The 19,144-nt window shown below is 48.4% G+C and overlaps 1 protein-coding gene across 2 annotated transcripts in view; it reads right to left on the reverse strand.

The window, feature by feature from the left end:
* Nucleotides 1-13,935: 13,935 nt before the first annotated feature.
* The window catches only part of DAAM1 (dishevelled associated activator of morphogenesis 1), a 56,713-nt gene continuing 51,504 nt past the window's right edge, over nt 13,936-19,144 (reverse strand). For both annotated transcript variants that reach the window (XM_010584178.1, XM_010584177.1), the window contains 4 exons: nt 18,192-18,252; nt 17,389-17,520; nt 14,537-14,707; nt 13,936-14,145 (listed from right to left, as the gene is read on the reverse strand). In XM_010584178.1, coding sequence (XP_010582480.1) covers nt 13,936-14,145; nt 14,537-14,707; nt 17,389-17,520; nt 18,192-18,252 — 574 coding nt within the window. The remainder of the gene's footprint in view (nt 14,146-14,536; nt 14,708-17,388; nt 17,521-18,191; nt 18,253-19,144) is intronic.

Consider the following 19,144-nt stretch of genomic DNA (forward strand, 5'->3'; position numbering starts at 1 on the left):
AGGGATGGGGGCCTGGCGTGGAGTCACTGGGCTCCGGGGCTGTCTCCCTGAGGAAACGCAGGCAGCCCCAGCTCTTGGAGCCCTTTGCAGCCAGATTACCGGGAAACGGGAGAGACGGGACTGCGTGAGCCACAGTGTGGTTTCTTCTCCATTGTATGAACTGGTTTGGATACCCAGTCTGCGAGCAGCGAGAGCTCCACAGGGAAATCAAGTCCCTCTTCACTTTCAGCAGGCCTGACACACTGGTGATAGCCGCCAGGCCCAGCCAGCAGAAGAGCTTGACTGCAAGAATGAAACGGTGTTTGCTCCAGTGCTGCAGAAAGTGTCACAGTGAAGCTAAGAGACAGACACACAAATACAGGCCAAACTGATTGACTGTGTGAGCTGTATGTTAAGTGCTAAAAAAGCGCTTGAAAGCTGAGCACTGGCAGCTGGAAGACACTCTGAAAACACCACACTGTGAAAATGGCATCATGGCAAGAAAATGTTGCTTTAACCCATCATATGTGGAACTGCTGATAGTCAGAAAGTCACAGGCCGTAGGACAGGCTAGAAAAGTGATCTATTAAGAAAGATGATTTTTTTTTTTCTTCAAACTCCCAAGCATAACAAAACAGTAATTGTTTTGACAGGGAAGATATATGATATCGGGAGGGAGGGAAAGGAAGGTGAAACCTCAGCTGTCAGAATTTCAGCAGCCTTTTCTTTTTTTTTGCAGGTACAGTCAGCTTAAAATACTATGAATATGAGAAATGAGTGTTCTTCAGACAGACTGAGGAAAAGGGTGTGGGTGTAGACTGCTATCACTGAGTTTGTGCACAAGGTGTGCGTTTTCCTTCCGAGCTCATCCAAAGTGTCTCACATCTCTTAAGAGTTTAACCATGTTTAGAGGAGCCATGTGAGAGAGGTGAGTATCTGAAAGGAGAGGTAAAGCAATATCATGTGCTCTTTGTGTGCTCTTAAGCATGTGAAAATGTGTATATGCAGAGAACAGCTATTACTGTTTTGATGGCAGCAATCTGCTGCTGGAGTTTAATATTTAAAAGCCAACTCTGTTTGCCATTGAAAAAAAGGTAAATAACACAATGGAAGTGCGATTGCACGGCATAAATTCATGTGAATTTATCGGTGTAATTTTTTTGTCCAAAGGCCTAAAGCCTTAAATTAGTATTTTGAATCAGAAGCTAAGACTGGGCCTTCCTTTATCTTTGCCAGAGTTAAATGTGAAGAACAGGCAGTGTTTTTCCTTGTACAGGCTTTAAAAATAAAATGTTACTGTTTTACCAGCTTTTTCAAATGTTTGTGATCCAAGTGAACATACTATCATTATTTTGTAAGTGAGACAAGAAATAAATTGTCTTTTATGCAGGACATGAAAGTGTCTCAGCCTGGCGTTGTTCTCAGCCCAGCCTTGAGAAGGGAACTTCTGTAAAAAATTGCCAGATGAGCGATAGCAGAGAGAGACCTAAGTGTTTGTGAAATTTTAAGGCAGCTGTTTTTCATGCTGTGAGCATTACTGTAATTTTCTTCTGTGATGCTCCTGAAGTCCACAAGGAAAAGGTTTGACCCTTGACTACTTCTCAGCACTGATACTTCGCCCTGCAGATCCTGGATTTTACGAGTTGAGCAGTGTATTCATACTGTTTCAGAGAGAAGCTGTAAAGAAAACCCACAGCTTTTCACACAAGCTGTTTGACAGCAAGTGAACACTAGTGACTTCTTAGAAGGGTAGGACAGGAATTTCTTGCATACCTGTGCTTCCGCAGCAAGGTATGGCTAGTGTAAAGCAAAAGAAGTGGTTGTGAATGATGAGATTAGGTTTAACTCTTACCTAGGTAGCTGGCAGGTGGTAAAAAGGAGATTGGTGTGGTCTAATTTGCCATACACTCTGGTGTTTGAACAGCTTCAGAAGCTTTTGCCTGAGTTCCACTAGTCATTGACTCTTGTATTATCTATAGAAAACTTTAACTACGATCCAGGAGATAGCAGAGAAAACCCGTGGGGTTCTGCCTTCCCAGAAGGGACATTTCTCCATGAGTTGTAGCAACAGTCCTTAGAGTAAATTCCAGTGCTCTGTAACGCTGGGAGGACAGAAGCAAGGAAAACTGTCCAAGCTGAATATTCATCAGCCTTGTGCAGTATAGACAGCAGGCAAAGGCAGACCGCTTCTAGTTCCTGTATCACCTGCAGCACCCTAACTCTGATCCTCTGGCAGTGGTACAGCTAGTGTGTTTGGCTTGTATCCTTATTGTGGTATGAAGTCCGTGTTGTAGGAGGAAGGATGGCACTGTGTTTAGCCTGGCCCCTCTGAAGCAGAGCCTGTACTTTGACCAGAAGTGATCATTTAGAGCATTCCTATCTTTAGCACCACACCTATTCACTGCGGTTTTTTTCACTTTTTGCATGCAAGAAGAGATTTCTCTGCCAATTGGAACAAACTTGGTCAGAATAGATGAACTAAGGGGTGGTTCTTGGCTTAAGAAAATGAGGAAGATGAAGGTCCAGCACCACTGTGCCTGACTTGTGGCGTGCCATTCAGTGCTATCTGTGGCTGCATTGATCTTATGGCAGGGTGGTCCTGCTCCCCTTGGTGCTCAGCTCTGGCCACCTTCCCAGTCCCTTCTGTCCCCACCACCCCAGCTGACTCTTGCTAACCAGCTTTTGCTTTTCCCTCTTTTGCACGCTGGTTTAGTTTTCTACTGCTTTAATACCCTGACCAGCATACCACAGGCCAGGTAAGCATCTCGCTTCTGGCGAGGTCAGGATTGGGGATGCTAGGACTGAGGTCGACCACGAAGTGTCGTGGGAGCTGCACCAGGAGTGAACTAACATGGCTTTCTAGGAAGGTGGTAGTGAAGTTGGAACAACACAGATTTCAACATGTTTTTAACAAGCACTGGCCGGTGCCCATATGTTAGTCTTGTACGTGAAGAGCTGAATGAGGGCAGCTGGCTGCAGCCTTTGAGCCTTCACAAATTAGCACATTTCTGTTAAACACTAACTTGGGCTATAGCAAGGGGAGATTCTTGACCAGATCCTTTTTGATGTGGACCTGCTGCAGCTCCACTAGAGAGCCAGCCTGTGTTTTAAAGCTATGCTTGTCCTGTGTTCCTCATAATCATAGAATCATTTACGTTGGAAAAGACCCTTAAGATCATCAAGTCCAACTGCAAACCTAACACTGCCAACTCCACCACTAAACTATGTCCCTAAGCGCCATGTCCATACATCTTTTAAATACCTCCAGGGATGGTGCCTCAACCACTTCCCTGGGCAGCCTGTTCCAACACTTGACAACCCGTTCAGTGAAGAAATGTTTCCTAATATCCAATCTAAACTTCCCCTGGCATAACTTGAGGCCATTTCCGCTCATCCTATCACTCGTTACTTGGGAAAAGAGACCTGTACACACCTCGCCACAACCTCCTCTCAGGTAGCTGTAGAGAGCGATAAGGTCTCCCCCCCTCAGCCTCCTGTTCTCCAGACTAAACAACCCCAGCTCTCTCAGCCATTCCTTGTATCACAGCACTGTTGAGCAAGTCAGGTACATAGGTCTCTCCTGCCACATTTTTAGAAGTATGTTTTAAAAAATACAACAAAATGTGAAGTGTCTTAAATAAACCACAAAGAGCAGAGAGAGACACACACACAAACACACACAAAGCATGCCGCAGGCTGCCTGTCAAAAGGGTACTTGAAATGCTGCTGTGTCCCAGCTGTGCTGAACGTTGCTGCTTCTCACCGGCAGTGCAGGGTGGGCAAGAAGGTCTTGGCCATGCTAGCATACAAGCCTTGTACCTGACAATAGCTCCGTGTGTTCATCCAGAAGAAGGAGACCTGAGGTTGGTTTACTCACTGTTATATAAAACCTCACTGTTTTACTCTAGCTCTGAGAACTCTGCCCATGGTCACAGCTGCTTGTTCCTGGGTAAGAAAACATTGAGGAGGTGGCTCCTGGCCAAGCCTCTATGGGGACATCAGCTCCACAGCTCTTACGTGCCTATGCTGGTGTCACACCTCTTAGAGATCCCCTTTCTTTGGGCTGAAGGAGAACTCAGAAGGCAGCAAGACACCGAGGTTTTAGACACTGCAAAACCAACTTTGAGGGTCCAACCCTCCAGCCATGGGTCTGCAATAGTTCTTTCCTTCTTCCTCCCTTGAGATGAGCCTGGATGCTAGGTGAAACGCAATCTTGTTTGCACAAGGACTCTGCAAAGGATGTTGGGACACTTTTTAGCACCCCAATTCAAAAATCACATGGGTTATTCAGTGCAGGATATTCGGCATAAGGGAGACAGCAGTTCACATGTTTTGAAGACCAGTTAAGCCCTGGATACCAGTGACAATGTTAGTCAAAGACAAATTAAAAATTACTCCTTGGGCTCTTTAGTCCCTCGTTGACTTTCCAGCGTACTTACCCTCAGTTTAAGAGTGCCATATTATCTGGCAATGATATGCATGCCACTGATATAACTAATGCATTATATTTTAGAAGGAAAAACATTAAGTCTTGATGAATGACAAGCATTTTAGAAGGCATTGTTCCAACTGGAGTCAGTGGTAGTTTTGATGTTGATTTAATCATCAGATTCATTCAAGTCATTATTTTCCACTCCCTTCCTAATCTCTGGATGAAGTCTTGGTTCAAAGCGAATGCTTTGTGCATAACTTATGAATTGTGAACAATTACCAATTTATAAGTGACAGCCTGATGGGCTGTAATAGCTGACAATAATCACCAGAACCGGAACAGCTCCCATGAATGAGATCCCCCATTCCCACTTCTCTTTCAGCACGGGTGTTTGTTTGCATATCCAGTAGATGCCAGCAGAGACCTGACCACCCAGCACAGCTTTTCAACTAATGATCCTAAGAAAAGCCTCCTTCTTTTAATGAGATCAACCACTCTGCCTTCAGTACTGCTGCATCCCAAATAAAAGCATTGTGACCAACACAGTGCAAGCCCCAAGAGCAGCTTTCTGAAACCTAGTTTCAAAGACGGATTCAGTAGTCATCAAACTCAACATGTGCTGCTCTTTGGAAGGTTTGTCAAAGAGGCTGGAATGAATAGTTTAGAAAGCGCATCAGAAAAGTGGCATTTTGTGCAACACGCTCTCCAGAGCTGCAGAAGCTGCAGCCTGGATGCCTGGTGAGATCAGTCCTGATGCTGGCAGGGCACTTAGTTCAGCGGCAGAGCTGCCTCTTCAGTCTAGCTGCATTTGTATTTTTATATGGTGACTCTGATTATTAATAATAAATGGGTGCACCTCTAGATCTGCTTGCAAAGCATTACACAGCTACAAGGTAGTAACTAAGCACCGGCAAAATAAATTGGTCCCAAATCCTTCAGGAGGAGTAACCTGCAGTGGGATCCAGGCTTGGGTGATCCTATGCCCAACTGTGCTGCACTGCTTTGCTGCTGCAAGCCATGAGCTCGCCAGGACTAGTGGGGTGAGTCCCAGTGACTTCACTGGGGCTGGCTGTGGGAGGGTGAGGCACTATCCATACCATGGCCAGCCCTCTTGCTGTTCCCAATTTGCGAAGGAGCAATGGGTTTCTAATGCTATGCTGCTGGCAGCACACTGCAAGTCTTGAAGCGTCTATGGTCATCCCAGCTGAAGTGCTTGGGGAATAGCTCTGCGTTTCTAGATATTTTTTCCTAGGAAATCACCACTGTCAGAAGCAGGAGGAAAAGTGACATGGAGAGGCAGACTGTAAATCCCTCTCAGTGGCATCAAATGGATGAAATCAAAGTGAAAGTAGTAGAAACCCCAGAGCACAACACCAGGGCCTGCATTAGCCTAGCAGGGCAGTGATGAATGATCTGCTTAGCCAAGAAGTCCCCAGGAGGCTGTGACAGAAGCCAGGAGAGATTTAGCAAGGGGGGCTTAAAGGTGAAGGGAATGCCAACACAGCATGAAAGACCCCCTCCTTGCCAGGCAGCTGTGCCAGAAAGAAGGCAGGTGGTGACACCCTCCAGCATTTCTGTCCCAGGGAGCTGGCAGGGTTGTGCCAAGCAGGTCCCAGGCCAGGCTGGCGTGTCTGCACAGCCCTGCCCTGCTCCTGTCCCCATCACTGTGCGCATCGCCACCCTGTGCTCAGCTCCACACTCCTCAGGGGTGGGTTTTTGGCTGAGCCTTAAACTCAGGCTCTGCTAGCACAAATTGCAATAGCCACAACCAAAGAACAATCTGTGCGTTTTTCTGCAGGGATGATTGTGCTCGTCTTGCCACCCCAACTGGAGGGGCTGTGCTGGTGCTTGCTGCTCAGGCGGCGGTCAAGCCCTGCAGCCTTGCTCGAGCTGTTTGTGCTGGGTGAAACAGCGCACCAACGTGCCCACAGGCTTCTGGGGTGATCACGAAAGGTGAGCTGGATCCAGCTATGATTCATCAGAGGAAGTAAATTCACTCTGAGAGGAGCTGTTTGTTATTTGTGCTATTTCTCGACTTGCTGGCACTGAGCTCCTCCAGATTCAGCTGGTTTTGGAAAGGCAAGCACTGGCAGAAGCCCACAAAACTGATTGGGGAGCAGTTTCCAAATACTTGGGTTCCTTAATTTTATGCATCCATTATTCCTGCCTTTATAAACTATTTTCAACCTTATCTCTTTCATAAAGAGTCAGCTCAGAAACTAATAAACAAGGGAGCATCTAAAGGGATTCATAAACTAAAAAAAGGGTTTTTTAAAGCTTTGCTTTGAAAAGAGGATTTCACCTTTTCTCACCAAGTCTGGCTGAAGGCAGCAGGAATCCCTCCACCTGCTTCTGCCAGCAGTACTGATGCATAGGCTTAACCACTTAGGTTTATGCTCAGAGGCTTAACCAGAGGGTTTCGCTGAAGTGTGCACACTCAGAGCAGATGGAAATTGTCCCCAGGTTTGGGCTGCATGTGGGTGCTGGTCTGGCTCCCAGGTGAGGCTGACAGCTAGCACCAGGCTAGCCCATCCCACCGCAGCAGAGGGCAGCTGGGGAGATGCTGGTGCTGCGGCTGGTGAGGAACAAACCCCTCTGGATGGGTCCTAAAAATTCAAAACTCTCAGGGTCATAGATGTGGACAAAAGCAGTAAGATAAATTTCTCTTAAATCGCTCCTCCAGCAATTCCCTCACAACCACGTAAATGTGATTTGCTTTCCTGACCTAGCAACATACTCTGAACTAATCTCAGCAATAGGGGAAAAAATGCTCTGAGTAACCAGGTCACTTATTTCTCCAGCAAAATCTAATGTGCCACGGCACTTGTGCTTCTCCCTGACCTTTGCCTGTGGCTTCTGTGCTCAGTCTGGTGCATTTTACAGAACATTTGGTAATATACAGTCCCTGAGGTCGTGTCAAGTTTTGAATACAACATCTGAATTGTGGATTCTTTCCAGAAAAATGTAACAACTCAAACAGTGATTGCCCCCTGCTATTAAAGTGGAAAGATTTGCTGTCGAAGCTAGGTCTTGCCTGAGTGCTTCACACTCTGATTTCACAATAAAAAGGGTCTCAGGGAGAGATCACGAGCTGGGTGAAGCACAAGGCTGGGGCTTCCTCACCTCTCCTTGAGCCCAGGCGATGATCTGCACAGAGCTTGGCAAAGTAAAGCTGTGTGAATGTACACAAGCACAAATTGAAGCAGATGGCAAAAGCTCTCAGTACCCCACAGTGCCCAAATCCTAGGTAAAGCCAGGGCACTGTCCCAGCCCGGCTTTTACAGCAGCGTCCTGGAAGCCAAAGGGATGGGTTAGGCAGCAGGAGCATAGCTATGTTTGGCCGTCCCATGTCCTCCAGACTTGCTGCTTTGGTGCCCAGGATAAATCCTTGGTTTAGGGCAGCCCTGCTTGCCATTGCCCAAGTACACAGCGCATGTGTCTTTTACCTCTCCTGCAGACCCACGGCTGAACTGAGAGCATGGGCACATACGCAAATGCTGGAATATGGGCCAGTAAAGAAAGCAGTGGAAAAATGACAATTCAATGACCTACTTATCTTTACAGAGCTGCCCTGGGAACCGGGGAACTCCACCTTAATGTCAGGTTCCTGCAACATGACAACAGAGTGCAAGGAAAGCTGGGTTTTAGCAAGGGGAGCCTGCATGAAACAGGCTCCCACACAAACTCTAGCACTGGGACAAGTCCTGGGTAGTGGGAGGGGACTGTATGGGAGTGGGGCCCTCTATCATTTCAAAAGCCATGGAGATAAGTTCAGATGACCCGTGAAAGTATTTTGAGTTAGTTTGTCTTACATATACATGCATTCGTGTTGCCTGCATGCACACACAGAGTGCACCAACCTGAAGCTCAGGCAGTGCAGAAAGTTGCAGCAAAGCCCACATTGTGACCTTTGGTTCTTTGACTCAAATTATGAGGGATAGAATTAAAATTATCCCTCCTCAACTACGTTGGGGGAAACTTAAATATGAAATTTAGCATCCTGACTGTTCCACAGCCAGAGAACACTAAACTTTTCAGACCACGGTAGAGGTCTGGCAGAGGAAAGCAAGAGGCAGGGTTGATTTTATACTCAGGCCAGCTCTAAAACCGTGAAGTCTGGAAAGTGCCAGCAGATGGTGGTGCTGCCTTTCCCGAGGCTCTGCTGGGGCCCTGCAGCACAGGCTCCGGGCTTTCTCCCTGGCTCACCTGCACACACTCAACAAGCCTGGTTCAAGGCTAAAAATAACAGAAAATGCTCAGAGGTTTCAGGTCAGAGTGCCTCTGAGTAAAACGAACTCTCTTTTTCACATGTGTATATTGCAGGACCCCGAGCAATGGCAAGGAGAGAGCTCACAGGAGAGATGTCTGCAGGATTTGCTGCAGGAGAGGGGATGGGGATGGGGATGGTGCTGGCTCACAGCCTCCCTCCTGCACCCATCAGCCTTCGTGTCACCTTGGCCTTTCCCACCCCACCCAGAAGCACAGCTTGAAGGGCATGTTCACCCCACAGCACAGGCTGGTACAGAAATACCTGGGTGCTTTTATGCAGTTTTATTGCTATGCTAGTCTCTGCATTGAGGGATGAGCCTGTTCCTGGGGCGCTCCAGAGGTGCCAGCCCTGCACAAGGGCAGCAGATCTGGTGATCGGGCTGTGGGAGATCATGACGCTGGCAAAGTGCAATTTTACCCCAGAACATCTGCTTGACCTGTGACATAGGCACTGGCATCGGGGACAGAGCCAGGTCCAGCTGCAACACAGGTTGGAGCAGGACTGGCAGCATCCCCGCTTTGCTTACCCTTTCCCAAGGGTCTCCAGGACGGATGCCAAAGCCTGACAGATCCATCAGTCCTATTGTACCCTGCCTTGGGAGTAAATAAATATTTCTGGACATGAAGTCTGGCAAGCTCCTGCCAACCCAGCATCCTGCGACCCCTTGCCGGTGGCACCAAAGCGGCAGTGCTGCCAGCGGGGCTGGGAGCCCGCTGTCTCCCTGTCGAGCTGTGCCTGCCCTACTTGCTGAGCTGAGTTTTGCATGCAATACTGTGTCTGCATCAGGCCATCGCCCCAACCTCTTGACTCATCTTTTCCAAGCTGGGTCATCATGCCAAGGATAACAGGTTGAATGTGGGAGATGACACCTGATGCTCGTCGCTCCAGCGGGACTCCCAGTCGCCCCAGCCTTCGGCAATGGGGAAAGCTACCAGGCTGGAGTGGAGTGGAGCACAGCCAAGGCTGGCTCAGCAGGTTTGGTGCCACCGACCCGGGTGGCCCCGTGGCACAATTCCTCCGGGAGTGCCATGCCCCGCAGCTCCCCTGGCACCGGCGTGTCTGGGCAGGTTTGGCCCATCCAGCATGCCCTCCTCATGGCTCTAACTGGAGGGAGCAGCCAGGATTTGGGGCACAGAAGCCCTTTTTCAGGTGAAAACCCAACCAGCCAGGCCATCGGTGGACGTGAGCTCCTGGTGGCATGGGCTCACATAGCACAGCTGTACCAGTCCAGCACAGCACCCACTCCAGTTCTCTCCTCTGGGATAACAAAGGTTGTATCTCAAATTTATGTTCTCAAGCCATAGGTGCTGCTATTTCAGCCCTCAGGAAGGGTTTGCAGGCTGGGAAGCTGGCACATTACCAGGCTTTTTTTCCCCATCAGATATCTTGGTTGAATAAAAAGCCATGCCCTGTCCTTGCTCACATCTCCCACCACCACCCCGTCCCCCACCTGGGGACTGTCCTGTGTCACACACTGGTGTGGCCCAGGAAACCTGCAATCTGCCATTAACCGGAATTTCAGGTCCTCATCGGGTTGTAGGGTTTGGCCGGCTTGTTCACATCCATTTATGGATGCACCCCAGAGCACCCCTGTGCTGGGGACATGGGGATTTATGAAGGGAAGAGCCGCTGAAGCCATTCCCCTTTTGCTTGGGTCCTTTCACTACACAGCCTGGGGATGCTTTCGCGTGGCATCACCAGCCCACCTGGCCACTGGGCGCTGCGATGGCACCACCACCATCCTGCGCTCCCTGCCAGCCCAAATCTGACCAACGCTGGGCCATAAATATGTTCCGTGGTAGGAAACACAGGCCATGGCATGTAAATAGGAGAAAGCTGCGGTGTCTGCCAGCCTGGATGCTGAGTGGGATCACACCAAAGGAAGCCCCAACAAGCCCAGGGACGTGTTAGATGCCCTATCTGTGCTGGCTTACTGGTTATACTGGGGAAAGCCCTGATCAAAGCGGGGAAGTGTATGGGTCTGAGCACAGTGTAGGCACTCCCATCGCTAGAGACAGCGAGGTCTGGGGACAGTGGGTGCTGTGAAGGTCACTCAATGCAAAGAGCATTGGAAAAAGAAGAAAAATAACAGAGCCTAGATGGAAAGGTGTGTGGGAAAGGCAATGGTGAGCGTGAATAGGCCAAGAGGAGTTTGGGCTACTGCCAAGAAAACATCTCTGGTGCGTCTAGATAGGCTTGCTAGGGGCACGTTGGCCAGCCCAGCCAGCACCGGCTCAGCTCCATCAGCTGGAGAAAGGGAGACGATCCAGTCCCGGGATGCAAAACTGGCGGCTGCCTCAATGCAGGCTCCTAGAAAAGGTGGGAACAGGCATTAGCAACAACGCAGCGGGGAGAAATGAATGGGGTCGCTAACTGGGAGCCATTTCAGAGCCCACAGGTGGGTGACCACGAGGATGCTGCGAGCCAGGAGGGTGGAAGAACCCCCCACCGCCTAAAACCCAGCACGCAGGAAAGCAGCGAACCCACCAGCCAACTCCAGCAATGACTGCAAATACACTCGAAAAAAAGCAACCTGCGGAGGGCCTTTTCTTCAACACCTGTCTCAATCCCCAAATATCCCATTCTCCCCCACCCCCCCAAATAACTCGCGGCTCTGCCATGTACACTCACCGAAATTGTTTTTCTTTATTGCATATTGCCGTCTTAGAAAATGTACAGTCTCATAACATTACACAGCATTTCCCGCTAGCTAAGACTACTAACATCCTTGCACCTAACAGACTACCTTGGTCACTACGAAGCTAATAAGGTCCAAGACATATACTTCAGTTTACAAATTATTATGGAATTTTTTTTTTCCTTTTTGGCATTATTAAAAAAAAAAAAACATTTTTAAAATACACACCCAAGAGAAAAAGAGTGGCTACTTACACCAGCACCAATCTAAAAGTAGTTTTTGACAATGGCACATGGAATTACCTGCACACAGCCTTTTTATTTATTTATAGAGATATAATATTTTTTCTTTTTTCTTTTTTTTTTTTTTTGAAAGAAAACAAAGAAATGGCAAACTCAGCCTGAAAACGAGGCTGTTGTAAAACAATTAAAAAAAAAAACAAACCAGGTTTGGAAGGGCAAGAGGAAATCTGCCAGGAAAGGTCCTGATGTGGCACTGGGGTCGCGGAGGCAGGAGCTGGGGATGGGTGCTGGCGGCTGAGCCCTGCACCCAAGGACCCCGGGAGGCGATCACCCTTTCCGACTCCCACCGCCTTTCGAATTAAACACATGTGACCAACCATTCCTTAAACCATCAGAGGCCAGACTTTTTTTTTTTAACCTTTTTTTTTTCTTCTTTTTTTTTATATTTTAAATTCCCCCCAAAGTCCATTCCCTCAATCGTATCAGCCCCATTTTTTCAGCCATAAATAAAAAATATAAATAGAGGCACTTTAGTTAAGGAATAGTATTATCATTACCTTTTGTCTTTATTTCCCCCTCCTTCTTAAAGCAAAGTGCTTAACTCCACCTTTGAACATAATCTGCAGGTTTTGCAGCTGCTTGGATACGAGGTGCTGGACTTTTTTTTGCGCTTACCTGCTTTATTTATTACTGCTTTAAATGCTACTCAGAAAGTCTTTTTTTTTTTCTTTTCTTTTTCTTTTTTTTTTTTAATCTACAGTGCGTCAAAAGTTGCAATGAAGAAAAGAACTAGATGGTAAAACCACAGTTCTTGACAGCTCTGGTTAGAGAGAGATTTCACAGCTTTCACTCAGCACACAGACCCCGCGGCCTTCAGGTGCTTAGAACCATATTTTTTTATACAAATTAGTTTAAACAGCACTTTTGCTATACAGTACATATAGTTAACTGACATCCCATACCCCACCAGTAATACCGATTATCTGACAAAAAAAAAAACCAAACCAACCTTATTTCAAATAGTGTTAATATCTAGTGCAACAGGGACAAACTCATCTCTCCACAGGAAAAAGAACAAACAAACAAAAAAAAAGGATCACAAAAGTATTGGTGGTATAAAAAGGTTTTGTTTTGTTTTCTTAAAAAACACACCACAAATAAATAAAAGTAAAAAGTAACAGTCCTCTATATACTCAGCATAATTTAAGAATAGAAATGTTAATATGTTAATGGTGGTTACTTTTTATTCTCCAATTCTCAATTTTCTAAACCTTTAAATTATTACTCCCTGAGAGCTTTGAATTATTTTTATTTATTTTTTTTGTCTTTTTTTGGACTGACATTTGACAGGTAGTTCTGCTTACAAATTTGCAATGACAATGAACAGCAAACCAGTTGAAAAAGGACCTGGCTAAGAGATGAGCATTTCTTGGCATCGCTGCTTCTGTGTGTCCGATAAAGAAAAGAGAAAAGAAGGCGGGTGAAAGCCGGCCAGTTTTGCACCAGCCCCTTTGTATATCAGAGACCTTAGGTCCTGACCACCTTTACAGAGGATACAGTTTGTCCCATTGAACAGAAAGCAAGAATAAAAATTACAACACAAAAGTTTACGCGCTTCGTCTCCTCCGAGAACCGACCTTTCCCACTGTGTTGGGCCAGCAAACGTTATAAAAGTATAAATACATCTGTGTGGCGTTAGAGCGATAAGCACTTTGGGTTAAACTTTTTCCTTTAGCAAGGTGGCGGCAAGAGGAAAAAGAGCGTTTCCCAAGGACGACGGGAAAAGCATCGCCGGGAGTGCCCATGGCGCCAAGCTCGGGAACCAGCGCGAAAGCACAGATCTGCGAGTTTTTTGGAATAACCACAACGAGAAAAAAAACAACCAACGGATTAAAGTTCAGTCAACTTTGTTTTTTTCTTTTCTTCTTTAAACCGCTCGGCTTGTGTGCAAGGCGTCCCCTGCAAACGGCCCGGGGGGGTCCGAGCAGGAGAGTGGTGGGGAGCGGCTTCCCATTGCCTTTGGGGACCATGGGGACCGCCGGCATCTCTGGGTTGGGTCCTCTCTTGCTCCGCGGACGCAGCATTGTGCTTGTGCATGGGGAGAACTACTTTTCGGAGTGGGTCAGAGGGGAAGAGGCAGCGCTGGCACCCATCAAGGTGGGCTGCCCACACACCTCCATCCGCGCCCCCGACCCGACTATATACACGGTATATACACACACACACACTCGCCCGCGGGGAGAAAGAGCGTGCCACTGTTTCACTTTGAATCACAAGGCAGTATAGCGGGAATAAAAAACCCCCCCTAGCCACTTCAAAAAGACTAACCCGCGTGTTTTTTTTGTCGGGTTTTGTGGTGGTGGTTGTTTGTTTTTCAGAAGTTGAGCTTGGTGACGGGCCGCTCACGGCTGCTGTCGGCCAGCTGGTTGGCGATGCGCTTGCGGTTGCGCTTCAGTTTGGAGAGGTCCTTGTCGAAGACTTCACCTGAGCGCAGGGCTGAGACGAGGTCGTCGAACTCACCGCCTTCCTCCCCGCTCTCCTTCGCCTTCCTTGCCTTGCGCTCCCGCTCCCTCTGCTCCTTCAGCTACGTGCCGTGGCGCGGGGGGGAAAGGAGACATCTCACTCTCATGCAGGTGGTTGTGGGGCTGCCCAACACACGTGTGGTGACCCCCAAACTCATGAAACAAGAGCGGTTTCCCACCCTAGTGCTTAGCATGCGAGAGCTGGTCAGGATTATTGACACCACCCACGGGCTGAGGTCCACAGCCAGCTCTGCTGCGTGTTTCAGCTCCACGATCTCCAACCCAAGGTCATTCGTTAATTAAGCAATCAACAGTGAAAAGCCAGTGGGTCTAAGAGCACAGAAGCTCGTTGCCCAGTCTTCAGTGCTCCCCGTGCCACCATGGCCACTACGGGCATGGTTGCCATCCCTGGGTGCCCCTGGGGTGCTGACGGACTCGCCAGCGCCCGCTCACCTGCGCCTCCATGCGTGCCCGGCGCTCCTCCTCCTCCTTCCTCCTCCTCATGTTCTCGTTCTCCTGCTTGGCCTCGGTCACGGCTTGAAGGAACTGGTCGAAGATGCCGAAGAACTCGTCAGGCTGCATTTTGTCCATGTCTTCTCCAAAGTGCTTCACAGCCTTGGAAAACTGGGAAAGAGAAGACAGGGGTCTGTCAGTCTCAGAGATACCCACTGTGCCAGCAAAACCCCCCGTGGGAAGCCTTCAACCTGATGGAGCGGAGAGAAACACTTCCAGTGGCCACAGCGGAGAGCAGGGCTTTGCCTCATCAAGCCTTGACTTAAACATGAAATAAATCATCTGATGTTTTACCTGCTGCCCTGTAAGAGCCAACCTGGATCACTCCCGAGCCCCCTCTTCCCTTCTCGCCTCTGGCTCTGCTGAGCTCCCCCCTGCCCCAGCTCGACTTTATTAACTAAGCAGCAGTAAAAACAAGGAAGCAAAATATTGTGGGACCGAAGACTGAAGACATAAAACTAATAGTAAACACGGCAGGGGAAGGGAAACTCGCACTTTTAAGTTTTTCTTTGAAGTATTTTTGGGGTATTATTTATCATTGCCACATGCTCTGCTATTGAAACCAAATGTGTTGGTGAAACTTCTAAAAGACATTTCTGCCCGGGCTCAGGCACAGCCCAGAGTAGGGAAATAGGGAGTTTTCCGGCCTTTCGTGCTGTTTGCACACCATTAATGTAAGGGAGTCGAATGAGGCCGTAGCAAAGGTCAGGACAGGACATCCACGATCTGCCAATGCATCTCAGTCCCCAAGGAGCCTGTGGGTCGTCCTTGGGACTGACATCCTTTGTTCTCACTTTCAGTTTGAAGGAGAGTCTTTGTGCACAGTAAGTTTGTTAAAATTGTGATGGCGCGTTCTGAAGATAAGCACGCTTAAAAGAAAAGAAAAACAAAATCAAAGCACAAACAGATTTATTAGTTGCTTTGATTTTGCTGGGTAGACTGAGAGGAACATTTTTAAAGCCTGCCTGTATGATTTAGTTTTATTTGCAGGGGTGCCCCAGGCTCTTCAAAAGACATTTAGGGCATTTTTATTTCTTTGTTTACTTAAGAGACTTAGCACTTCAAGACGGGAATTCCTTCAAGGGAGGAATCTGAGAGGTGCCACTATATAAGTCAAAATAATTGAGGTTATTCTTATTGATTTTCATCAAGATATTAAATTCTCTGCCATGTTACAGAGATTCTGGTAGGGGGGGAAAGGCTGAAAATGTTATTCTCACAGGATTTAAAGTTTATAAAACAGTGATGTTTCTGCTTTCCTAAAAGAAAGTAGTAACATCATGTGAATCTGGACCTGTGTTTAAAAAGCAAAGAGCTGGTGCACTTTGCACAACCCATCCTATCCAATAACCATGGGAAGAAGAGCTGCACATTGCTTCAGAGTAGACTTCGATGGGTGCTGGGGACCATGACCAGACCTTCTCCTCCAGATCCAGCCAAGTCAGCAGAAGATGATAGTTTGCAGAGCATTTGTCATCGTCTCCACAGTCCTAACTTACTGCAGGGAAGATTTACTAGGTTAGTGTTAACAGTTTAAACGGGTGGCCTGGGTTAGCCATGGCCTCAGGAAGGCAATGGTCTGAAAGATGGTGCCAATTGGACATTGGTACAAGCAGGGAGAAGGAGGCGGTGACACTTGGTAACTTCTGTCTTTGGAGAGATAGCTCATGCAGTGGACAGTGATGGGACCTCTAAAACGGCCTGTGCTGGACTATCTCCCTGCCACTTCAATCAAGATGAAGGCCGGGCCAGGGAGGAGATACTGAAAGACTGTTCTTGGAGGAAATGGAAACCACCTGCATGCCCCTTTGCTGAAAGAGGAGAAGCAAAAGGTGCTTAGGAATCACCGATGTCAGCCAACGGCCACCCCTTTGCTGTGATTTACACCAGGCTGGTAGGGAGAAAAGGACAACATGGCAAGAGGTCCTTGCACATGGCTGCAAAGCACTCACCAAGGCATTACTCTGGGGAAGGCGAACCTTTTAAGTAGCTTCTCTAACCAGGTCTGAAGCTGGCCTCAATTCATGTCACTGAGCTCCTCTCCCTCTTCTCTGGAGAGAATAGCTGGGCAGGTCTCGGACCAAAGTTACGCGTTGGATGTTATTTTGCCCTGTAGAAGTGGGGTCACTCGGGCAGCCTGGGTTGTCTCTGATATCAACCTCTGGGTGACCTCATGTCCAGCCTGAAGACCTGGTTGCATTTTTAACACCTTTTCCATCAACAGCAGACAGAACAGCCTGCTTTCTTGCCACCTTCAGCTTTCATTGGCCAAGAAGCCCCAGCTTCCCAAGACTGGGATATTTCCATTTTAAGACACTGAAAACAAAGTAAGCACTCTAGGCTGGAGTGAAAGCTCTTCATCAAAACTCAGATCCTCACAAATGACCTATCATCTCCTCCCCTGATGGACACAACTCTCCCATGGCTAGCGCCTGCCTTGCATTTCCAAAAGATAGACGCATCTCATGGCTTTCTACAGCACACCTTGCGTCCCAGAAGCAATCTGTTGGCCTGACCTGCAAACCCCTGGCATGTTGGGTTGTGGAGCAGGAAAAAGGCCCTGGGGACAGACAGGGACATACCCAGCCCCCCACTCCAAACAAACCATGAATAGCAGCCCAGCCCCTTTCTCATGTCAGGGTCTCAGCAAGACACTCGCATGGTCTTGTGGGAGAGGTATCTGAGATGTTAACATGCAGCATGTGCTCTGGCAAGGCCAGGACCATCCCTCCCCTCTTGGTGGAGGAAAGGCTGAAACACTACCCAGATCTCAAGGACATTAGTGACCTTACCAGCTCTTTCGCTTCCATCAGAAGATCTTCGACATCCGAAAAGCTGAAGCTGGCTAATGTGATGAACTGGCTGACGACAGACACAAACTTGTCGCCTGTTTGCTGAACCTGAGACTTCTGGAAGTCCAGCTCCTTTGGGGAAAAGAAATGTACATCTGGTCAGGCCTTGGCTGACGAGGGACATAAATACCATCGGCCTTCGGTAGTGCCGTTGGGTGCGTGCCTGCATCAGTGCCACGGGTCCTGGCTGCACCGCCACCGCTGCTCCCTCCTGCCACGCGCAAGACCACAGATTACCCCGTTTTACAATATCATGCCTGCAGTGTGCTTTTAAGGCCAAATCCTGCAGAGGAGCTCATGGAAGCAGCATAATTTAGCAAGACAGTGAGTCCTTCGGGATACCTCCTCCATTTCATCACCGCTCCAGCTGGGCTGCAGAAGTGCTCCCCAGCCCGAGCCCCAACCCTCTGCAGTTTTACAGCCAAAGGGAGACCCCTTGGCTCATCACAGGTCCTCCACAGGCATCATCACTAGACTTAGTCAGCCTCCCTTGGCGTATTAGGATCATAGAATCATAGAACGGATATAAACCACACACGTGCCTAACCACACACGGCAACTTTGGTGCCAAAACAGCCCTAAGAGGACAGGCGCACGTGCGGGGCAGGAAGGAAAGACAAACAGATCTCCAGGATGTGAGATAAAAGCAGCTTCGCTGGGAGCTCCCTCGCCTGCCTCCCTAAGGAGGGATGCCGTGGTGCTTGGAGCCAGGCTGGACTATATTTGATTTAAATAATACTTACAGTCTCCACTGCTCTCAGGCCGCTCCTCAGAGTGTTTATTTCTTTCTCCAGCTCGGTCATGCTGTTGGAAATGGCAGGATGTTAATTTTCAGCCTTCCCCAGCAAATCCTACAGCTCTCCGACCAACTTGACCGTGTTTTTCCACTGAAAAGACCCCGGCACTGCACACATTGCCTACTGTTTGCAGAGCAGCATGTCTTGAGCAGCAAATCGGGCTGACAGCCTCTAAGCTAGGACAGCTGCCTATCTCAAAGTGGCTGCAGTTGCTTGTTTTAAAGCAAAGCACTTTTCTGTATTTTTAAAGGGGACTGTGCAGGCTTAGCAAGCTCAGCAGCCTCCAGACCTCTGCAAGCAAAAGGAGAGCTCAGGAGAGGGCTTTGCTGGGCACAGATTTCCCTTCCCCTCTTGAGGGCCAGCAGAAGAAAGGCTTGTTGTCCCAGTGCACAGCAGTTTTTCAGGGTGCCGTGGTTAGGTGAATGCCATGCAAAGCATCCTTCCTAGCAGTGAGGCTTTCATAAAGGGAGACAACCCAAATATAGAAAATAAAAATAAATCATCCCATCTGGCGCTGACTTTGTTTACACAAGGCTCACGCCCCCGATGAGCTTCGAGTTCAAGTGCTTAAAGTGCTTACGGGTTTCTACCACTACATCTGAGGGGAAGCTTTCTCACAAAGCCTCGATGACCGCAGGCTTGACGTCTTTCCAGGGGTGTCTGTCCTAGGGCTGGGGTCCCTGGAAACGCTGACGTCGGGTCACGGGGCAAGCGTTCCTGGCAGGTTTAGTCTGGGAAAATGCAGTTTTGGGAGCCCTGTGCTCCAGCAGTTCATTACTAGTGGTGGGATTGACAGAGGCAGCAATTTTGCTTCACAGCTGCAGGGCTGGGGGGAATTTAGGGTTTTCCAGAGCTTTAGAAATTTTTTTTTTGGTTTCACTCTAGATTGGACCAAACCC

This window comes from Haliaeetus leucocephalus, unplaced genomic scaffold, assembly GCF_000737465.1.
Source record: "Haliaeetus leucocephalus isolate CR32 unplaced genomic scaffold, Haliaeetus_leucocephalus-4.0 Scaffold944, whole genome shotgun sequence".
Lineage (NCBI taxonomy): Eukaryota > Metazoa > Chordata > Aves > Accipitriformes > Accipitridae > Haliaeetus > Haliaeetus leucocephalus.